Here is a 19,690-nt window from a genome sequence, read left to right as displayed (position 1 = left end):
CCAAATTTATACTTGATAAAATTCTTCATTTAGCAAGAAGTGGTGAAAACATAATGTCAAACAAAAGTATATGCTTATAATTCATTACGTAAGATTAAAAAAATACTATCATACAATTAATGAAATGCAATATGTGTGTGTGTGTGTGTGTGTGTGTGTGTGTGTGTAGATACAGGGAAAGAGAAACAGATACAGGAATAGGTAGACAGACAGTAAAATTTGTGGCAACTAGGTATCAAGTATGAGGGGCAGAATGCAAGGGTGGGGTATTATTGCTTCTTTATGTTTTAAAAGAATGTTAACACATCAGCTATTTGTTACTAAGAGAAACTGTGGCTTCAGTCAACTACTTTTGTATCAAACCCTACTGATTTCCACTTGGCCTTCAGGTCAGAATAAGAAAATCTTAAAGTCAAAGAAATCCTTAATAGTGTTCCCTATCTGCATAAAGAACAGTGTATTTCTGAGATGATCCAGTTTTTCTAACAAATTGACAGAGAAATCACATTTGATTTATTTTCATTACTTTCCTTTTAGGTCCCAATTTTAAGGAGCAGTGGATGTAATGAATGGAGCTATAATTCTGGAGTAGGTGCTCATTATGATTGATTTAAGAGAGATTTGCAAGACAGAGACAAAGCAGACTGAATATTTAACCAACCTAAAATCCATCACAAAGTATATCCCATGAGAAGTATTTATAAGCTACAGGTTGCTGCAAGATACAACTATCAGGAAAAAAATCATGACTTTAAGAAACTGATTTTAAAAAACAAATAAACAGGCCAAAGCTTCTTTAAAATGACATCTTAAATTCACACACATTCAGAAGCAACCATAATGAAAGAGATTCTTTTGCTTTGAGAGTCTAAATATAAAGCAAGCTCTAATTAAAAACATTTATTAATATTGGCTAGAAAACTAAAAAAGTATTTTAAAACATTTACTTCATAAATACTCCTGTTTTGCACCAAAAACACATAACTACTAATATGAAATGATCCAATTAATGTATTTGCTGACAGTGTTACTCTAAAACCTGACTTTTTACATGCAAAGAGATAATTTCCTGTAGAATTATAGATATTATAATAACAAGTTGCATTTTGGTTTGACAAATAGAGATAGGGGTCCACGCAGAGACAGGGATGTGTCTCACAGCTCCCACCCAGATAGAGGAATGAAGGAGCTACAAGAGTAATACAGAAGGTAACTGACATTCTACTCCAAATAATGTTTCATCCGATCCCTAACGCTATCATTTAAGCCTGCTTTCCATTGCTGGGGTTCTCCAGGGTTTGTGCAAGATGCTTTGCCTAGATCTTGCAGAGGCTTGATGCTTTTACAACAGAAATGACACACTCATACCCCATAATAAAAAAGATACACAGGAATATGTGAGGCTTCACTGTGATACCAATCTTCCTACTGTTTGGATAGAGCCAATGTACACTTAGTTTGTCACTCTACCGTTTCTTCTCCTTAAACAACATAAAAATTGTACTTCACTGTGATTGCTCGCAACTGGAACATATTTTTTCTCAAAGATCAACAGCACTTAATGGTATTATCCTTGTTTGGGTTATTCCTCACCCCATGTGCACAAAACTTTCCTTTATATCATAGCCTTTTAAGATCTTATTTTTGTTTATTTTTATTCACAGAGCCAGCCGATTAGCATTCAAACGTGAGGTAAGGAAGTAGGTGTGGGTGTCAAGTATTTTGCAACATGAAGAATTAGATATTTGGAGGAATATTAGAAAAAGGAAAAGGAAGATTCTCACCAGAAAAAAACAAAAACAAAACCAAAAAAACCCTGAAAAGTGACTCATTTTCTAAAAGAAAAGAAACCATGAGAACCTATTATATGTATTTCATAATGTTGACAGGACTTGGTTTGTAATCTCAATACTTTTTCTTTGACTCAATGTTAAAATGCAGGCATACAGAATTTAAGAGCTAGAACAGATTTCATAGATCATCTAAATCAGAAATACTCAACATGGCCACTGTTGACATTTTGGGTCTGATAATTCTTTAACAGAGCTGTCCTGTGTATTGTAGGATGTTTAGCAGCATTTCTGATATCTGCCCTCTACATACCAGAAGGACCACTTCACCCATTTGTGACAGTCAGAAATGTCTCCAAACATTGCCAAACAGCCCCCACCTGAGAACCAGTGCTCTCTGCCATGGATGCATGTTGCATTCACAAAACTGGAGAGAATTTCCATTGCAATCCTTAAAATGTATAGTAGGATGTGGTCACGCTCATATGCAGGAGTATTAAAGAAATGAAAATAAAACAAAGGTCTCTAAAAGGCTAAATTTCTATAGCAAAAAGAATACCTGTTCAGTTTACTTAGATACTACTAGGCCAGAATGACAGAGAGGTTGTTACACTGCTTGCATTTTGTACGAATACTTGCATGTGAGGGCAATGTTATGGATGGAACGTATGTGTCCTTCCAAACCTCCCAATGGGATGGAATTAGGAAGTGGGAGCCCTCCTGAATGGGATTTGTACCCTTGTTAAGAGTCTCAAGAGACTTGGCTTCCTGTCTCTGCTGTCCGCCACAAGAGGATACAATGAGAAATACTCAACCTGGAAGAAGGCTCTCACCAGAACCCAATCATGCTGGCATCTGGATCTCAGACTTCCAGTCACCAGACAGTGAGAAATAAACTCCTGTTGTTTAAAAGCTACCCACTCTGTTGCACTTTGTTACAGCAGCCAAAACAGACTAAGACATTATCATGAAACCAGAAATTTATCCGATTAGCTTTGGCGCAATTTAGAATTTACTGACTTATATTAACTAGAGAGCCTGCAATTATACTTAGTAGGAGGTTTACAGCATTTAAGAGCTGTATCAATATCCCACCTTTTTAAAAAAAAAATTAGAAGACCAATCTGTTCTCAAATCCAATATGTAAAGATCCAGTGACAATATAACTCACAAGGATATTTTGTAAACTTGAAATGAGATTTGGTGCATACAGAGCTCAGTGAATGATCAACATGTTATTATATTGTTATAGAAGATATAGGGACTAATATATTAATAGAGCTCAGCTAATATGTGATTAATAAATAATAAGGGTTATTACCATTAATTATAAAAGCTGTGGTAAATTCATCTTATAAAACCTGAATCCTTTGCTTTTGGGATTGATTCCTTTCAAATGCTTTAACTTGGTACCATCAGATTAGCCCACTATTAATTACCATAGTGCTACCCTCTGGGAAATCCGACTCCGGCTCTTGATACTCCTGTCTATATACCGTTTCCCCAAAAGTAAGACCTCGCAGGACAATCAGCTCTAATACATCTTTGGGAGCAAAATTAATATAAGACCCACTACTATATTATTATTATTATTATTATTATTATTATTGTTATTATTATTATCTTATCTTATCTTATCTTATATTATATTATAATACCCCGTCTTATATTATAGAAATATAAGACTCTGTCTTATATTATATAAGACCTGGTGTTTATATTGTTGTAAAATAAGACCCTGTATTATATTATATATCATACTATATTATATTATATTATATTATATTATACCCGGTCTTATAGTAATATAAGACCTGGTATTATATTTTATTATGTAAAACACGGTCTGATAGTAAAATAAGACTGGGTCTTATATTAATTTTTGCTCCAAAAGACGCATTAGAGCTGATTGTCCGGCTAGGTCTTATTTTCAGGGAAACACGGTATTCTTCTTTCTAGTCAACAATACTGTTGCAATAGATTCTGTATTTAGCTACTTATTTTATTTTTCAAATAACCCTTGTGTCATAATAATTATTCTTTAGCCACTTGAATTTTCAATCATAGTTGCTATGAGAAATAGCACCTACCATTATAGTGTTTAATTGTATCAGTGGATAAGAATCGCTTCACCACAAGATAAGCAGAGCCAGGTTCAGCTAATGAACTCCACCGAAGCACCTGCTCCAACACGTTTTCTGTGTAGTGAAGAGGGGCGCTCTGCAGGAAAAAAAAAAAAAGAAAAAAAATCAAAAATATATTAAGATATCTTTTTTTACAACTATAACTATAAATTTTAAAAAAATCCTTTTAAAAAAGATCTGTATGCAAACAATAAACATAATCATATCTTAAGTTACAGAATAATACCACTAGAACTACATAAAAGAGACCCTAACACCTAGATTACCATTAAGCACATAATAAAATTTACTATATAAATGAATCTGTGCAGGAACATTTGTTTGTCACTCAACTACTTACAAAAAATTCAGAGCTGTTATCCTTTAGCCAAAATCTCAGAAATAATGCTACCCTTTTGTACAACAAATCAGTATCCTACTCAATCTTTTTAATTTAGACAACATTGTGGTTTGCTTATGGAAATCTGCCTATTTGCATATGCAATTAAGTAACTGTAAAAAAAATAGCAAAATTAATCATGTCCAGTAGTCAAAATATAAATTAATTCTTTGTTTATCCCAACAAGATTAGCATGTTATAATTTCTGATCAATAGTAGTAAACAACTTATACCTGATATTCTCATAGTCAATTAATATAAAATTATAAATATAATTTCAACAGAGAACATATGAAAATAATCATAAAATATTACTGAGTAATTTATGTTTAACCATTAGTGGAAATATCAATCAGAATCTTACATGGCAATATTATACATTAACTGTTGATATAGGAGATCAAAAGTAAGAAGTTAATGACATCTTAAAGATTTTCCTTGAAACACTCATATATACATATTTTGTTTTAGGCAATCATATTTTTAAATATATCACAAGTTCTTAGCAGAGAGTTTTAAAAAAAAGATTTTACAATTACAATCAAAACTTCATAGTAAAGTGTTTTGCTGATCAAAATATGCCAATCAGTTATTAAATGTTACAAGAGAAGCATATGCTGGGAAAAAGAAATTCGAACCTTTTATAGTACACTGAAAATAGCATAACTGAACCAGCAGGACATAAGCTATAACATGAAGATGTTGATGCAGCTTTCCCAGTATTATCACCATATATAAGCCAACTCAACTTTTTCCTACCCTTCTAAATGAAAAACAGTGCTTGGGCTTTTTGTTTTTGCTTACAGTAGAAATACTAATGATAAACAAGAAAGAGTGTCAGTAGCATCATACTTATATATAAACAACGATATTTTAATTAGTAGTAAAAACAGCCAAATGTACAATATCCTCCTAATACGTAGGGGTCTCCCCTGCTACGGTGTTTCCCCAAAAATAAGACCTAGCCGGACTATCAACTGTAATGGGTCTTTTGGAGCAAAAAGTAATACAAGACCCAGTATTATATAATATTACATTATATTATATTATATTATATTATATTATATTATATTATATTATATTATATTATTACATTGTATTAAAATAAGACTGGGTCTTATATTAAGTTTTGCTCCAAAAGATGCATTAGAAATGATGGTCTGGCTAGGTCTTATTTTTGGGGAAACACGGTATGACTACAACATTCCAAAACTTATCAAATGATCCCAGGTCCACAGAAAAAGAAAATAAATTTTTTGCTTCCAGTCTAAATAACCAGATTTTGCTTACTATTCAGTACAATGTAAAGTAGGTCTGCATTTTATCTTTATTAGACAAAGCCAATGGAAAAAAATGAGCAACTGGGCCATATATCTGAAAGACAAATCTCCCTGTGGTTTACAAATACATCCTTTGTACACAGTAGCGTGTTGTGTACGTACATAACAGGTGGCCAATAAATATTTAGGAATGAAGTATCTTATGAATTTTTATGGTGGCCTATAATTTACAGAAAATATTTGTAAGTAGATCATTAGACAAAATATAATTTTTTGTAAAACCAGAGAAAATCTTTTGTGCTATATCAATCATTTTTCTTTAAATAATTTTCTAAAGGATTTGGTGAAAGATCATAATTGTCCATAATTTGCCAAAGCTATAATTCACTTGTTGATTAACCCATAAATTGGTTGTCTTCTACTAATGGAGGTTGTAATTAGAATTAGCTGTATTTAAAACTAAAACTTATTATAATTGGAAGACCTAGCCACAACAAATAGACATTATTAATGAACTATTAGAAAAAAAGAAATTAAGAAAACAATTCCATTTACAATTGTATCAAAAAGAATAATACACCTAGGAATAAATTTAACCAAAGAGGTAAAAGACCTGTACTCAGAAAACTGTGAGACATTGATGAAAGAAACTAAAGACACAAATAAATGAAAGTATACACCATGCTCATGGACTGGAAGATTTAATACTGTTAAAATGTCCATATGACCCAGCAATTGCACTTCTAAGTATTTATCCAAAAAAAACCAAAAACCCTAAAACATTAATTCAAAAAGATACATGCACCCCCTCATTCATTGTAGCACTATATACAATAGCTAAGATATGGAAACAACCTAAGTGTCCATCAATGAATGAATGGATAAAGAAGATGTGGTACATATATACGACGGAATATTATTTAGCTATAAAAAAAGAATGAAATTTTGCCATTTGTGACAACACGGGTAGACCTAGAAGGTATTATGCTAAGTGAAATAAGTCAGAAAGAGAAACAGGAACACCATGTGATTTCAACTGATATGTAGAATCTAAAAACAAAAACAAAAACAGAAACAGATTCATAGATCCAGAATAAACCAATGGTTTCCAGAGGGAGAGCAGTACACAGAGGGGCAAAACAAGGTGAAAGGAATTGAGAAGTACAAACATCTAGTTAAAAAATAAGTCACAGGGATGTAATGTAGAGCATAAGGAATGTACTCAACAATATCATAAAAAACTAATTGTAGAATAAGCACGCTCCTTACATTGGTGTTATATAATTCTTGGTTCTACTACTTGCAATCTTTGGGACACTCCTGATCTCATTAAGAGTTGCAATTTCTGGATTAATCACTATGTACCAGACAGTAGAGTATATATACTGGATACTTTGCATCAGTTATCACTTTTAATTCTCACAAGGACACTCTTCATTAAATATTATTATTCATAGTTTACATGGAAGGGAGCCCAAGGATCAGGGACATTCAGCCACTTGCCTGGCTCAAGTGAGGAGTAGAGATTTGAATGTCAAATCTATTTGACTTTACAGCCCCAAATCTTAACTACTACACTTAGTTTTATTTTAGACAGGTATGTAAACCCCTACATGATTTTCTCACATGCAATTTGAGAAAAAAAAGTATCAACTCACCAAGATTTTTTTTGAGGACTGAACAAGGTAACATATAGCAAAGTGGAAAAGAATGTCAGCTCACACTTCCCCCTTCACTTTCTATCCTTAGTGAGAAGGTGGTAGGAAATAACTGCCAGATACTTCCAACATTCTGCACTTAAGGAAACTGATGGTACTGCAGCTGGCTTCGGGGGAGAATGACACTCTTAACTGGAAAACGGTATCTGGACTGAAATAAAAGCCTGCTTCTTTATTACAAGATTAAATTGGTATTGAGACTTCCAAATACCAGACCATTTATATTACAGAGAGTCACTGTCCTAAGTAGGTATTATTGTGATAGCTCTAAAGTCTTCTTAGTTAAACTGAAAAATATCACAGCAGATATAGAGGCAAATACAGATTTGCAAAAACTCAGTTGTATTTTTTTCACAGCAGTATCATAGTATAAAATAATACAGGAGAATGAAAATCCTGAAGATTCAAGTTCCTGCAAAAAAACAGAGCTGAAAAATGGGATGAAAAGATAAATGTGGTTTTTTTTTACAGACTGTCAAAGACTGTAATTATAAAATGACATTACAATCCACCTTATGAAAGAGAGAAGCGGCAAGAAAAATTGAGTCATCAAACATTGCTGGGATACAAATTCCTACAAATTTTTATTTAGTTACATTTGCAACCATCTTCAAGATAGATTATATGGTTATGTTAAGTCATTTGGCATTAGGGCATTACTAGAAATAAATAGCTCATTTGCATACTATCTATAGCATAAAAGTTGCTGAAAATTTACTGTAGTTATTTGAGAAGAACAGATTAGGGAGGTAGTTCTTTAGCTAGGTAAATCATATTATTAATAGTTTAAAATCATGTTCACAGAATAAACCTGGCTTCCCTTGTTAAAAAGAGAGCTATCCATTTTTCACTTGAAATTATAGGTATTGTCATTAAATTTCTGGCAGTAATGACACAGAAATTCCTGAGACAATTATGACTTCCTCAAATGTGCAAGTCTCACTCTGTCCTGTTCATATAATCAGAGGGTGACAGCACTTTCTGTGTCAATCAAGAGAAAGGTTGGAAAGAATCCTGATTAAAAATGATCAGATCCTCTACTTCCTAGTAGCTATGAGGAAGAACCAGGAAAACATTTTGTTAAGATACTGCTGCATAGAAAGTATTTCACAAACTTGAACCTCTCAGTGAAAAAGCCCACTTAAATGAGACCCCTCAGTCACTTTTTTACAGCATGTCAAGGACCTAAGAATATGGGGCTATATGAGCTTTAAGGTGAGGCATTAAAATAACTGTGTGCATTAGGAGATTAGCACTTCATAAAGGTGATAGCCTCTCCTAGGGTGGGTTTCAGCTTGTGCTAATGATTGATGGCAGTGGGTCAAGGAAGCTTGTTCAGCATCTTTCAAAGAGTGAGACCAAAAAAGACTTTTTCTCTATCCAGTACAAATTTCAAATGTCCCACCAGACATTCATTTAGAGGGAAAAACCTACCGATAAATCAGCTGGGCCTAGAATCTAACCCAGCTTTACATATAAATTCTCAACATGTCTTATATGGTTTCAATCTGACCTATTTTTCCAGGAATCTGACCACCATACAAGCCAAAAAAGACTGGTCTTTGTCAGAACTTTCTAAGAAGTGTCCACCATTTGCTATAGTCTGACTATGTGTCCCCCTCCCCCAATTCCTCTGTGGAAACCTAATCCCCAATGTGATGGTATATGGAAGTGGGGCCTTGGGAAGGCAGAGTCCTCATATGAAAGGGGATTAGTGCCCTTGTAAAAGAAACCCCCCAGAGCGCCCTTCCTTTGTTCCCCAGAACAAAGGGAAAAGACTGCACTCTGTGAACTGGGAAGCTGGCTCTCACCAGACACTGAATCTGCCAGCACCTCGATCTGCCCTTCTCAGTCTCCAGAACTGTGAGAAAGAAATGTCCGGTGTTTATAAGCCACCTAATTTATGGAATTCCGTCACAGCAGCCCAAATGGACTAAGACAGCATCTCACAACAACAGCAATGCTTCTGATGATGTATAAGTCACGCTTTTTATCAGTCTGCATCTGGAGTTGTCACAGCCAATGGTAATTCCATGTAGGTGTGAGAATCTATTTTCATTATCTTTCACCATGTAGGCGCGTGTCAGCATGTATACGTTCTACTACATATTTTCCCGTTCCTCCCTTTTATATTGTAATTCGGGTATTCTATTATTACTATTTTTTTAAATGAGTATCATACATTATCTCAAGAGAATAAAGGGAACATTACAAAATATTTATCATATGAAGGGGTTACTGGACATGACAGGGTAGAGAACTATTGCTTGATAATTTACAGATGCCTAAAATAACATCCAGCCCTTCTGGTTCAATTATTTGTCCATTTATTTATTTATTTATTTGGGTTACTTCCTTACTTAGAGAATATACATTTACAGTAGAAATAGTATCAATTCCCTGTTGACATTCTTGCTATCAACTACACTCTTGTGACGACCAATGCTTTCAATTTTATCTTCTTTTTATATTTCCCTTTGTCTCCCCTGCATGCTACTAGAAGGAAGCTTTTCACATTTCCGAAGGTCAGGTGGAGCCACAGGTTCCACCTGCGTCAGTAAGCCGACATCGTCACAGGGCCCTTCAGTTGCTTTCCTCGCTGTAAAAATCATCTTTAGTTTTCTCTTCCAGCCATTTCTACTTGAATAGCGGACCAGACATGAAAACCAGGCCAAATCTGAATTCTTCATTGAATGTATTCTCGCTTGATGTACTTGGAATGTTACTTTTGATTATATATTTGGACATTCACACATCAAAACAACTTGAGATCTCCTAGTCCTTTTACAGCTTCATTAACTGTTTGTTTGGTTTTTTTTAATTAGAGGGAAGGGAAAAAAAAACAAAAACAATAACCACCAACTAAAACTCCACCTCAATCCAATCTTACGATTTGTGATGTACTAATTGTCACACACAAGTTGATAATCGGCCATTTTCAGGGTAAGCATCCTTCACTGTGTTTCCAGATATAGTGCAATCTCTAGTCTAACTATACAGAATTCCTCCCTACCCTCATCCATTCTGCTTCCCCCTCTCAGGTGGGAGGACCAACATCCAAAGGCACAGAATTCCAATGCTGTGACACAGGGATATGCTTGGACTCAGTCCTTGAGAGAACAAGGGTGGCAGAGAGAGGATGTCTGCCCCCAAAAGCTATGATTCATTATTCTGCTGTGGATCTCCTAAGGAAACAGCAGAAGAAAAGAAGCATGCAGAAGACAATCAGCTGTCTAAAGGCTAACCAGGGCCTGGAGACCTCTCAGTGGTTCCCAATGTACAAGAAGGAATCCCTTCTTATGTGCTTTACACATGTGGATACATTTATCCAAGGAGCAACAACCCATGTCACTCAGCTTCAGAACGCATCTATTTTATGTTCCGTCTAAGGTAACAAGATATTCGTAGGGTATATTCCACATCAATGCACTATGCTAGAGATAGTGAGCGATATAAAGGTCTAAAAGATATGGTAAATGTCCTAAAGAACACGTGGTGTAGGGCAGAGCCACATATACTATTCTGTAAGTGAGGCACTATGTAGTACTCTAGAGCTATAAGCAAATAATCAGAAAACAATCAGTGAGAACTATGTTTATCTAAGTATCGCCATGGAGGACGGGGTATCTGAGCTGGATCTAGCAGGATGGACAGGCAACGAGGAAATAATAAAAGGGTTTTAAATGGTGGAGCAGTATGATCCTATCTGTGATTTAGAGAGATAATTCTGGCAGTTACCGTTCATGCACAAAAATGATGAAGCTGATAACCTGGCCTCTTTCCTTATAATTAAACAACAAAAATCAAAAGACTTGGCCACCATTGAACCACTTGGTATTGCATAATTGTGCTTCACTTATGCAAAATATTGTAATTATATGGCGACTATGTAGCACGCACTGTGCCAGACACGGGAGACAGAAAAAAAAAAAAAAGAGAATCCCGCCTTCCTTCCAAGGAGCTCCCACTGAGAGATGAATCCAGGTGATGGGCACTATCAAAAAGAGGAGACAACGTACAATAAAACCCTTTGTCTGGGTTTTAAAGGAGGTAAACTGTTGGGCCAGAGGCAGGAAGATAAAAGTGCATTTGGGGAACATTTTTAGTCATCCACGTTAGTCAAGCACAAAGAATGGAAGAGTTTATCTATACGGAACACGTCCAATGAGAATAGATGTCGGGGGCAGCAGACCCCCACTGCTTAGGGGGAAACAGAGGAAGAAGAATGAACAGATGAGATAGAATGACTACAGGGACAGGAGGAAAATCCAGCCGGCACAAAACAGAGCATAGAAGACAAAGGGCATGGTTGTTGACAATAAATACCACAGAAAGGCCAGTCAAGTAAAGCCTGAAGCAAAGCCCTGAGACGTGGCGCTGGGGGGATGGTCCCAGGAGTTACTGACCAGAATACTTGCTGTGAGTGGGAAAGAGTGAGCCTGACTGTGGAGGAGACACCGGGAAGCAACATCAAAGCACCAGGGTCACTGAATCCTCACAGTGATTACGAAAAATTAACGTTGTAATACACATTTGATTTTTAAAGTGCGTGATAAAAAGATGTAAGAGAATAAAAACATCAACATGGAGGAATGAAAGACAGAATACGTGCTAATCCCATTTCATTCTAACAATGATTACAACACTCCTCATAATCCACGATGGGGTATTTCAATGTTGAATTTTAATTTTTATCTTGAGTTTGCAGGTGGCAAGCTTTTCCTTTTGGCAGTTTGACAGCTATGCGTGAAAGGGTCCCAAGACCTTAATAGGTATCAGCTAGACAGATGGTCAAGGCACAAAGACGTTCTGCATCTTTTTTATTTTTTTCTTCCTAGAGGTCTTTAAAACCAAATGCTGTCATTAGAATGTTAAGCGTATTCAGCACTGGACTACTGAGGTAGTCAAGGTGTTTTAAAAGCTCTATCTATACTTCCACGTCAGAGATAAAAGATGTCAAAATATCTGATCCATTCCACTAAAGATAAGTGAAATGGAAAAAGTAAGAAAAAAAAAATAATAAGCCTCTGATAGGCTTAAACCAAAGTTATTTTTAAAAATAGTAATCTTTTAAATCAACATTTTTTTTTGTTAAATAAGTTGCATATAAGCATAAGATGGATGGTGGTGGTGACATTTAGACTATTGTCACAAATCAAATTGCTTGTTCTTATACGCAAAGACCTATTTCCGGAAGCAGCAACAGAAATGCCTAATGCTTTGCACTATATTTTTATAGTCAACAAAATAATCTAGTTTTTTTGATGAGTAAAATCACAGGAAGGCAACCTCAAGTGGCAATAGCTTATCAACACATGCACCAAGGTAGAAGGGAACTCATAACGTTAATCTTTAGAAAAACATAAAATGTTAGTAATGACATCACAATATAGCATTTCTTCATCCTATAAGGAATTTAAGAATTCCAAGCATGAAAATCACTTACCTAGCTCTTCATTTTCAATGACTTCAAATGTGGCCCAGATATCACCTTTTATAGGAATAATATTTTTTATTGCTAACATATCATTAGTTAATTCTTCTGCTTCCATCACTGGAGATATCTGCAAAAGAGGAAAAATTTCTTCAGAATATATGTCAGACACAGACATAGCCTTATGCAAGGGCAAAATACTTGCCATCCCCCATCTTATGGTATCTCATGTTTCTTCTAGTGTGTTTTACTAGCGTCTCTAAGCACATAGAGAAAACAGCCTGTTCAGATCTTCTCCATAAAATATAATACATTTCAGTGTGAGTGCAAAAGAGATATTATAACACAGACATAGTCAGGAAGAATTTTTTTCCCCAAATGGTGAGCAATAAGATCACTCAGGAGGAGGGAAAAATATACCTAGTCATTCACACACAGACTGTTACAAAACAGCAAATCCAATGGTCTTCCACGAATAAAACTTTTCACTCGTCAGTTCTAAAATCAAGAGTTCAAAGTGGGTTGGTTTCTTCAGCCTGATGCCTAAATTATACACAGTTGACTGCTATCTTCCATGCCAAAAAGCCTCAGGGTTTTAGTGGTCTGTGGTGTGCCCTGCCACACCTAGTGACAGATGGTGGGATACCAAAGTCCCCTGGAACCAGGATTTCAGGGCATAGGGCAGAGTCTACAGTGCCGGCCTGGGGGTCAGCTCTACAAGAGTCCCAAAGCCTCAGGCCATTGCATCAACACACTATTTTCTTTAGGGACTTCTGGGATTTTTGATTTGTTTGTTCCTGTTTTTGTTTTTGCTAGTTTTAAATGCATGCTGGCCAAAAGCAAATTGGCTTTCTTCAATTAGAATTTGGTTATAATGTTAAATAGAAGACGTCTGAAGTATTAGAATATTCCAACTGCACATTTTCAGTAAAAGTATGAACCTATTTTAAAAATTTCTTAGGAATGTTCTCATTTCCATTCCTCCTGTCCATTACTGATCATAAGCATATTGCACATATATAAATAACATATTTTTCATTACATGTAACTCTTACAGTCTATCTTTCAGATGTCGGGGAATTTAGTGCTTTCTTTGGAATACATTAATTATACAGTGAAGTCCACTGTTTTCCATTTAGAAAAGCCCAACTAAGTATAAATGTAAAGGAAAAAATAAAAACAGCATCTGGCAAAAGTGGAAAACCTGAAGCAGTAGAAACATTAGATGAATTATTTCAATGATACTGTTCTTCCAAATGGTTTTAAATGTTTTTAAAGAAGTACAGCTCTTTCTTAAAATAATGAATTACTGAAAAATCAAATTTGTGAAATAGTCAGCAGGGAGTGCACCTCCAGTTGACGTGGGGAAGAACCAGAATTTCACTCCTCATCCCAGGAAAAACCCAAGGCCCCGTTTCAGAATACCTAGAACTCCACAAAGGACACTTTAGAAATCATTACCCTAAAGAACATATAAAGCAGTATAATAAACATCAGCTTTGGAATAGGACGATCCAAGTTTGCGTTCTGGCTTTATTTTAATGCTTTTAATTCCCAGTTGCTATTAATATAAACCGGAAACATTACCTGCTTTATCTGCCTCCTTGGGTTGAGGGAATGATCAGCAGAGATAAATGTAATTAAAGAATTTTGCCAACTCTGAAGCATTAAACAAATGTTAATGATTATTTTTGTATAGTTTTTGCACTGTTTTTAAAGAGCACTTGGAGTTGTATAGTGAAACTGGACAACCCTTTATCTAAATATTGTACTTAAAATAACAATAAATTTTGCTCTGTTGTAATGGCTACTGTTATGGCTTCATTAGTAAGATAAAATTAAATTGAGCTACTAAAGAACGTAGGCATAGATGGAGTGAAGTTCTGTGCTATGAATACCAATTGTAACATTAGTGATGGACTCGTGCTGATCAATCTGTAGTATTTCCCCAAATCCCCTATTTTCAACCTCACATCATCAATACAAGAAATACGTTATGGCCAGAGTCACAAGCCCAAAGCCTATGATCACAGTGGTTCCGCTCCACGTTCTAAGGAAGGTAACCAGTGCCAGAGTCCTAAGACATAATTATTAAAAACATATAAATTAACAATTACAATATATCTTTAACAAAACTAAAGTCCAGAAATATCTAATAGTCCTGAACTTTAAAAAAGATAAGGAGCTAAAGCTGAATTTCTACTGCTACATGGTAGAATATCTATTCCTCATAGAGAATGTATCCTTACCAAGCAGGAATTTGAAATATCACTGTTACTCTTCTTAAAGCAGACTAAGTCCTGAATATGGTAGCCTGAGAAGGATATTTTTAATTTAGGGGAAAAAAAACTGATTAATAGTCTTAAGAAAGAAAAGAGTTATCCAATATTCACCTAAATTGGATGACTGGAAGCTAATGTCTAGGATACATGAGGTGCAAAAATAATTACAGCGATAGTTATATTTATTAAACACTGATGTGCTGAGCATACTGCAATATTTCCTTATTTTTCAGGTAAGAAGATTGAGGTTCAGAGTAAATAATTTGCCTGATGGGAAGAACCTAGGAATAGGAGCAAAACTTTAAGCTCAGGCTATTTTCTAGAACCTATAGAAAATCCTAACCTTAACTGAAAACACGTAAGATGCTCCCTTTTCAAATAACTCAAAATGGAATTCCCAGAGGATATTGGTATGAAGAGTCAATTCTCTCATCAGTCACGGTTTTAACTAGGTGTGTAAAATAAGCTATAAGAAACAAGGGAAAATTCAAGGCATGTAAACTAATGCTAACACTTGTGATTTCCAACAGTACTCTTTACATCCATCTTTAGGAGGACTCACCCGGATTATAATACTGCAGTCGGGTTCCTTCCTTTCTACATATACTTCAATTAACAAATCTCCAGCTTGGGAAACCTAGAAAAGGGTAGATGTGAAGACAGCAAATATAAGTATGTTGCAAGAACACGCATGTGATACTTAAGACAACTGGAAAGTCCTAGATCTATTTCTGAATATTTTTTAATAATGAAACGAGCCAATGTCCCTGTTAATAGCACAACGCTACCCATTTTCCAGATGTGGTTGATTAAGGACAAGGAATCTGAACAATCAGGAACAACTGTCACAATGGGGTTTTTTTTGTTTGTTTGTTTTGTTTTTTAATCTTACTCAAAGAGTTTCAAGTCCTTAAATACCCTCACATTCTAACTGAAACGATGTATCTGGTTACAATGAAAATATGCTGACTATAGCAACAGAAGTTGTAAGAGCCATCATCATGTATGTTAAGAGGATAAAATGAGGACTGAAAACGAGCCATATATTATTCTGCTCTATGCTACAGGATGGACATAATACCAATAATTAAAAAGGGAAAACAGGTCTTGATACATTTTCAGAGATAAGTCTAAACCTTGAAATCTGAGAATAAATTAGGTCCGAGATGTATTAAAACCACAAATAGAGAAAATATATTTAGCAAGATAAAAGTGATAACATAGATAATAAAGGTAAGTTTTTAATTATCTTTAGCCAAGCATTAGTGCTATTTTGAGTCTCTATCATACCCAAGAAGATATACCAAGTGAAGAATATACAATCCAGAAAATAAATATATATATAATATATATATATATTATATATATATATAAATACACACACACACATACACACACATATATCACTATGGATTGACAGTATAAAGTGGAGATTAATAAAGAACCAAATGAATCTATGAAAAATATTTTAAGCAGCTTTTTTCAGAAATTCCCTGAAGTTGTGTAACCACTTAGGAATAATATCCATCATCCATGACGTCATAAAAATGGAGCCTGAGGTGAGCCTCTTGAAATCTCCCCTGGAATTTACAACAAATTGAACAACTGTAACTCCAAAAAGGACTCCCTGCACAGCAGACAGGCAAGACTAAGAGGCACACTACTGAAATCATCTAACGGTGGGCACATTGTGTGAATGGGGGAGGAGGGAAGGGAGAAGTGCAGAGAAAACACGTGGGAGCAAGTCACAGACCTAGCTCAGTGCTCTGAGCTGGCTGCATTCCAGAACTACCGCAGCTGTGGGAGAGGGAAGAACTTGGATGGCTAGGGCTCTGCTTATGGCCCACGCTCACAACGGAGACCTCGGAGCAAAGAATGAGGGAGGAAGGCTGAAAATGGTGGTTTAAGCCCTCACTACCGAGCAGAGAACAGAAGCCTTAAGCACTTAGCCTAGCCGTACCCTCCATATCCTCCCTGAGCTCACAATGCCCCCACCTGCCCAGTGCTAGAAGTAGAAAGGTAGCCCGGTCAGATCAAAAGAACAGAATATTTGCAGTTCTGAGAGCTGTGGTCCACAGACGCGGACTCGCAGCCCAACAAAGAGGAGGAAGCTGTGGAAGCAGGACTGGCTGTGGTGGTGGTCACCGCCATTGCTCTGGGCCACCTCTTACAATGCACCCCGCCCTTCTCCCCACCTATCTGGGCAGATCCCTGAAGGAATAAACAGAGATGCTGAAACACATGGGCTCTGAATCTTGTGCAGGAAGAACTGGTGCAGGAATTTCAGAAGCTCTCCACGTTCCCCCACGGACACCTCACCCTATTACCCAGATGAACTGTTCACAGAGAAGCCTGCCTTCGAGGGAATCCCCCCCATTGTGTGACAAACTGGAATAGTGCAGAGAAAATATAACACTACAATGTGAAAGAGAGTAAAAGGCTCCAGTCAGAGAGAAAATAAAACTTTCTACCAACACCTACTAGAAAACAAAAGAAAGACCTCTTTCTATCAACCTGTTGCAGAACCCACTCCTGTAGATGTCTAGGAAGAGAAATAATAAATCATTAATCGCAATGAATAACTAAAGTAACAACACTGCTCAGAAAGAAAATGAAAAGTCAGCAGAAAATGATCTTAAAGTTATGGAAATATGTGACTTAAATGACAGAGAATTCAAGATTGCAGTTCTGAAAAAACTCAACAAGATGCAAGAAAACACAGAAAGGCAGTTTAATGAACTCAGTAACACTATCAAAGAACAAATGACCATTTTACCAGAGATTGAAATTTTAAAAAAGAACAAACAGAATTTCTAGAGATTAAGAACTCAGTAAAAGAAATGAAGAATGAAACAGCCAGCTTAGGTAGTAGAGTTGACCAGATGGAGGAAAGAATCAGTGACATCGAAGATAAAAACATGGAAATGACACAGATCAAAGAAGGGAAAGACTTGAGACTTAAAAGAAATGAAAGAACTCTACAAGAACTTTCTGACTCCATCAGAAAGAGCAATATAAGAATAATGGGCATACCAGAAGGTGAAGAAAGAGAGAAGGGAACAGAGAGTATATTCAAACAGTCGATGAGAACTTCCCAAACTTGTGGAAAGAACTGGATCCTCGAATCCAAGAAGCACATAGAACACCTAATTACCTCAATCCCAACAGGCCTTCTCCAAGGCACACTGTATTGAAGCTGTCAAAAACCAACGACATAAAAGAATTCTCAAGGCACCCAGGGTAAAGAAGACGGTAACCTACAAAGGAAAGCCCATTACATTATTATCAGATTTTTCAGCAGAAACTCTAAAAGCCAGGAGGGAGGGGAACCAAATATTCAAACCTCTGAAAGAGAGAAATTATGAACCAAGAATAATATATCCAGCAAAGCTATCCTTTAGATACGAACAAGGAATAAAGACCTTTCCAGACATACAGAAGCTGAGGGAATTTTCTAACACATGACCTGCACTACAAGAAATACTGAAGGAGGCTATTCGACCAGCATAAATAGGGATAATTTCTGACAACCAAAACATAAAAGGGGGGAGAGTAAAGGCCTGAACCGTTGTATGGCAATGGATAAAGTAAGCATGCTGAAGAAAACGGAATACTCTAAATATAAAGCTTTCTTTTACATAAATTTAATGGTAACCACTAAAAAAAAAATTCCAAAACGGAAATACATAATGTAATAAAAGAAGAAACAGGGAAAAATCATAGAATACAACCACAAAGAAATAACAGACAACAACAAAAGGCAAAGAAACAATGGAGACACAGTTTTATCAGTAAACCAAAGACAGAATGATAGGAAATCCTCACATATCAATAATCATCCTAAATGTAAATGGACTGAACTCACCAATAAAAAGGCACAGAGTAACAGACTGGATCAAGAAACTAAACCCAGCCATATGCTGCCTCCAAGGGACACATCTCAGCTACAAGGACAAATATAGACTCAAAGTGAAAGGGTGGAAATTGACACTCCAAGCAAATGGTATCCAGAGAAAATCAGGTGTAGGCATACTGATATCAGATGAAACAGACTTCAGGGTGAAAAAGGTAACAAGAGACAAAGATGGACATTTCATAATGGTAAAGGGGACTATACAACAAGAAGACTATACAACAAGAAATAGTCATCAGTATTTATGCCCCCAGTCAGGGAGCACCGAAATATACCAAGAAACTACTAACAGAACTAAAGGGAGAAATTGACCAAAATAAAACTATAGTAGGGAACCTAAATACATCATTGACGGCTATGAATAGATCATCCAAACAGAAAATAATGAAATAGCATCCCTAAATAACATATTTGATGAAATGGACATAATTGACATTTACAGAGCACATCATCCCAGAACATCAGATTATATATTTTGTTCTAGTGTACGTGGGACATTCTCAAGGATAGACCATATATTGGACATAAAACTAGCCTCAGCAAATTTAAGAAGATTGAAATCATACCAAGCATATTCTCTGATCACAAGGCTTTGAAATTGGATATTAACTGAAAAAAGAAAGCAGGAAAAACCACAAATATGTGGAGATTAAATGACATACATTTAAAAAACGACTGGGTCAAAGAAGAAATAAGAGGAGAGATCAAAAGATACATAGAAACAAATGAGAATGACAATACATCCTACCA

At 35.8% G+C, this 19,690-nt stretch overlaps 1 protein-coding gene across 1 annotated transcript in view; it reads right to left on the bottom strand.

Annotated features, from left to right (window-relative positions):
• The window catches only part of ARAP2 (ArfGAP with RhoGAP domain, ankyrin repeat and PH domain 2), a 183,153-nt gene that overhangs the window by 34,567 nt on the left and 128,896 nt on the right, over positions 1-19,690 (bottom strand). The window contains 3 exon segments of the mRNA XM_033106382.1: positions 3,881-4,008; positions 12,754-12,875; positions 15,590-15,664. Of these exon segments, the coding sequence (XP_032962273.1) occupies positions 3,881-4,008; positions 12,754-12,875; positions 15,590-15,664 (325 nt within the window).

Source organism: Rhinolophus ferrumequinum, chromosome 5 (assembly GCF_004115265.2).
Source record: "Rhinolophus ferrumequinum isolate MPI-CBG mRhiFer1 chromosome 5, mRhiFer1_v1.p, whole genome shotgun sequence".
Taxonomy (NCBI): Eukaryota; Metazoa; Chordata; class Mammalia; order Chiroptera; family Rhinolophidae; genus Rhinolophus; species Rhinolophus ferrumequinum.
Note: the sequence above shows the minus strand (reverse complement) of the source record. Positions and strands in the feature narration are given on the sequence as shown.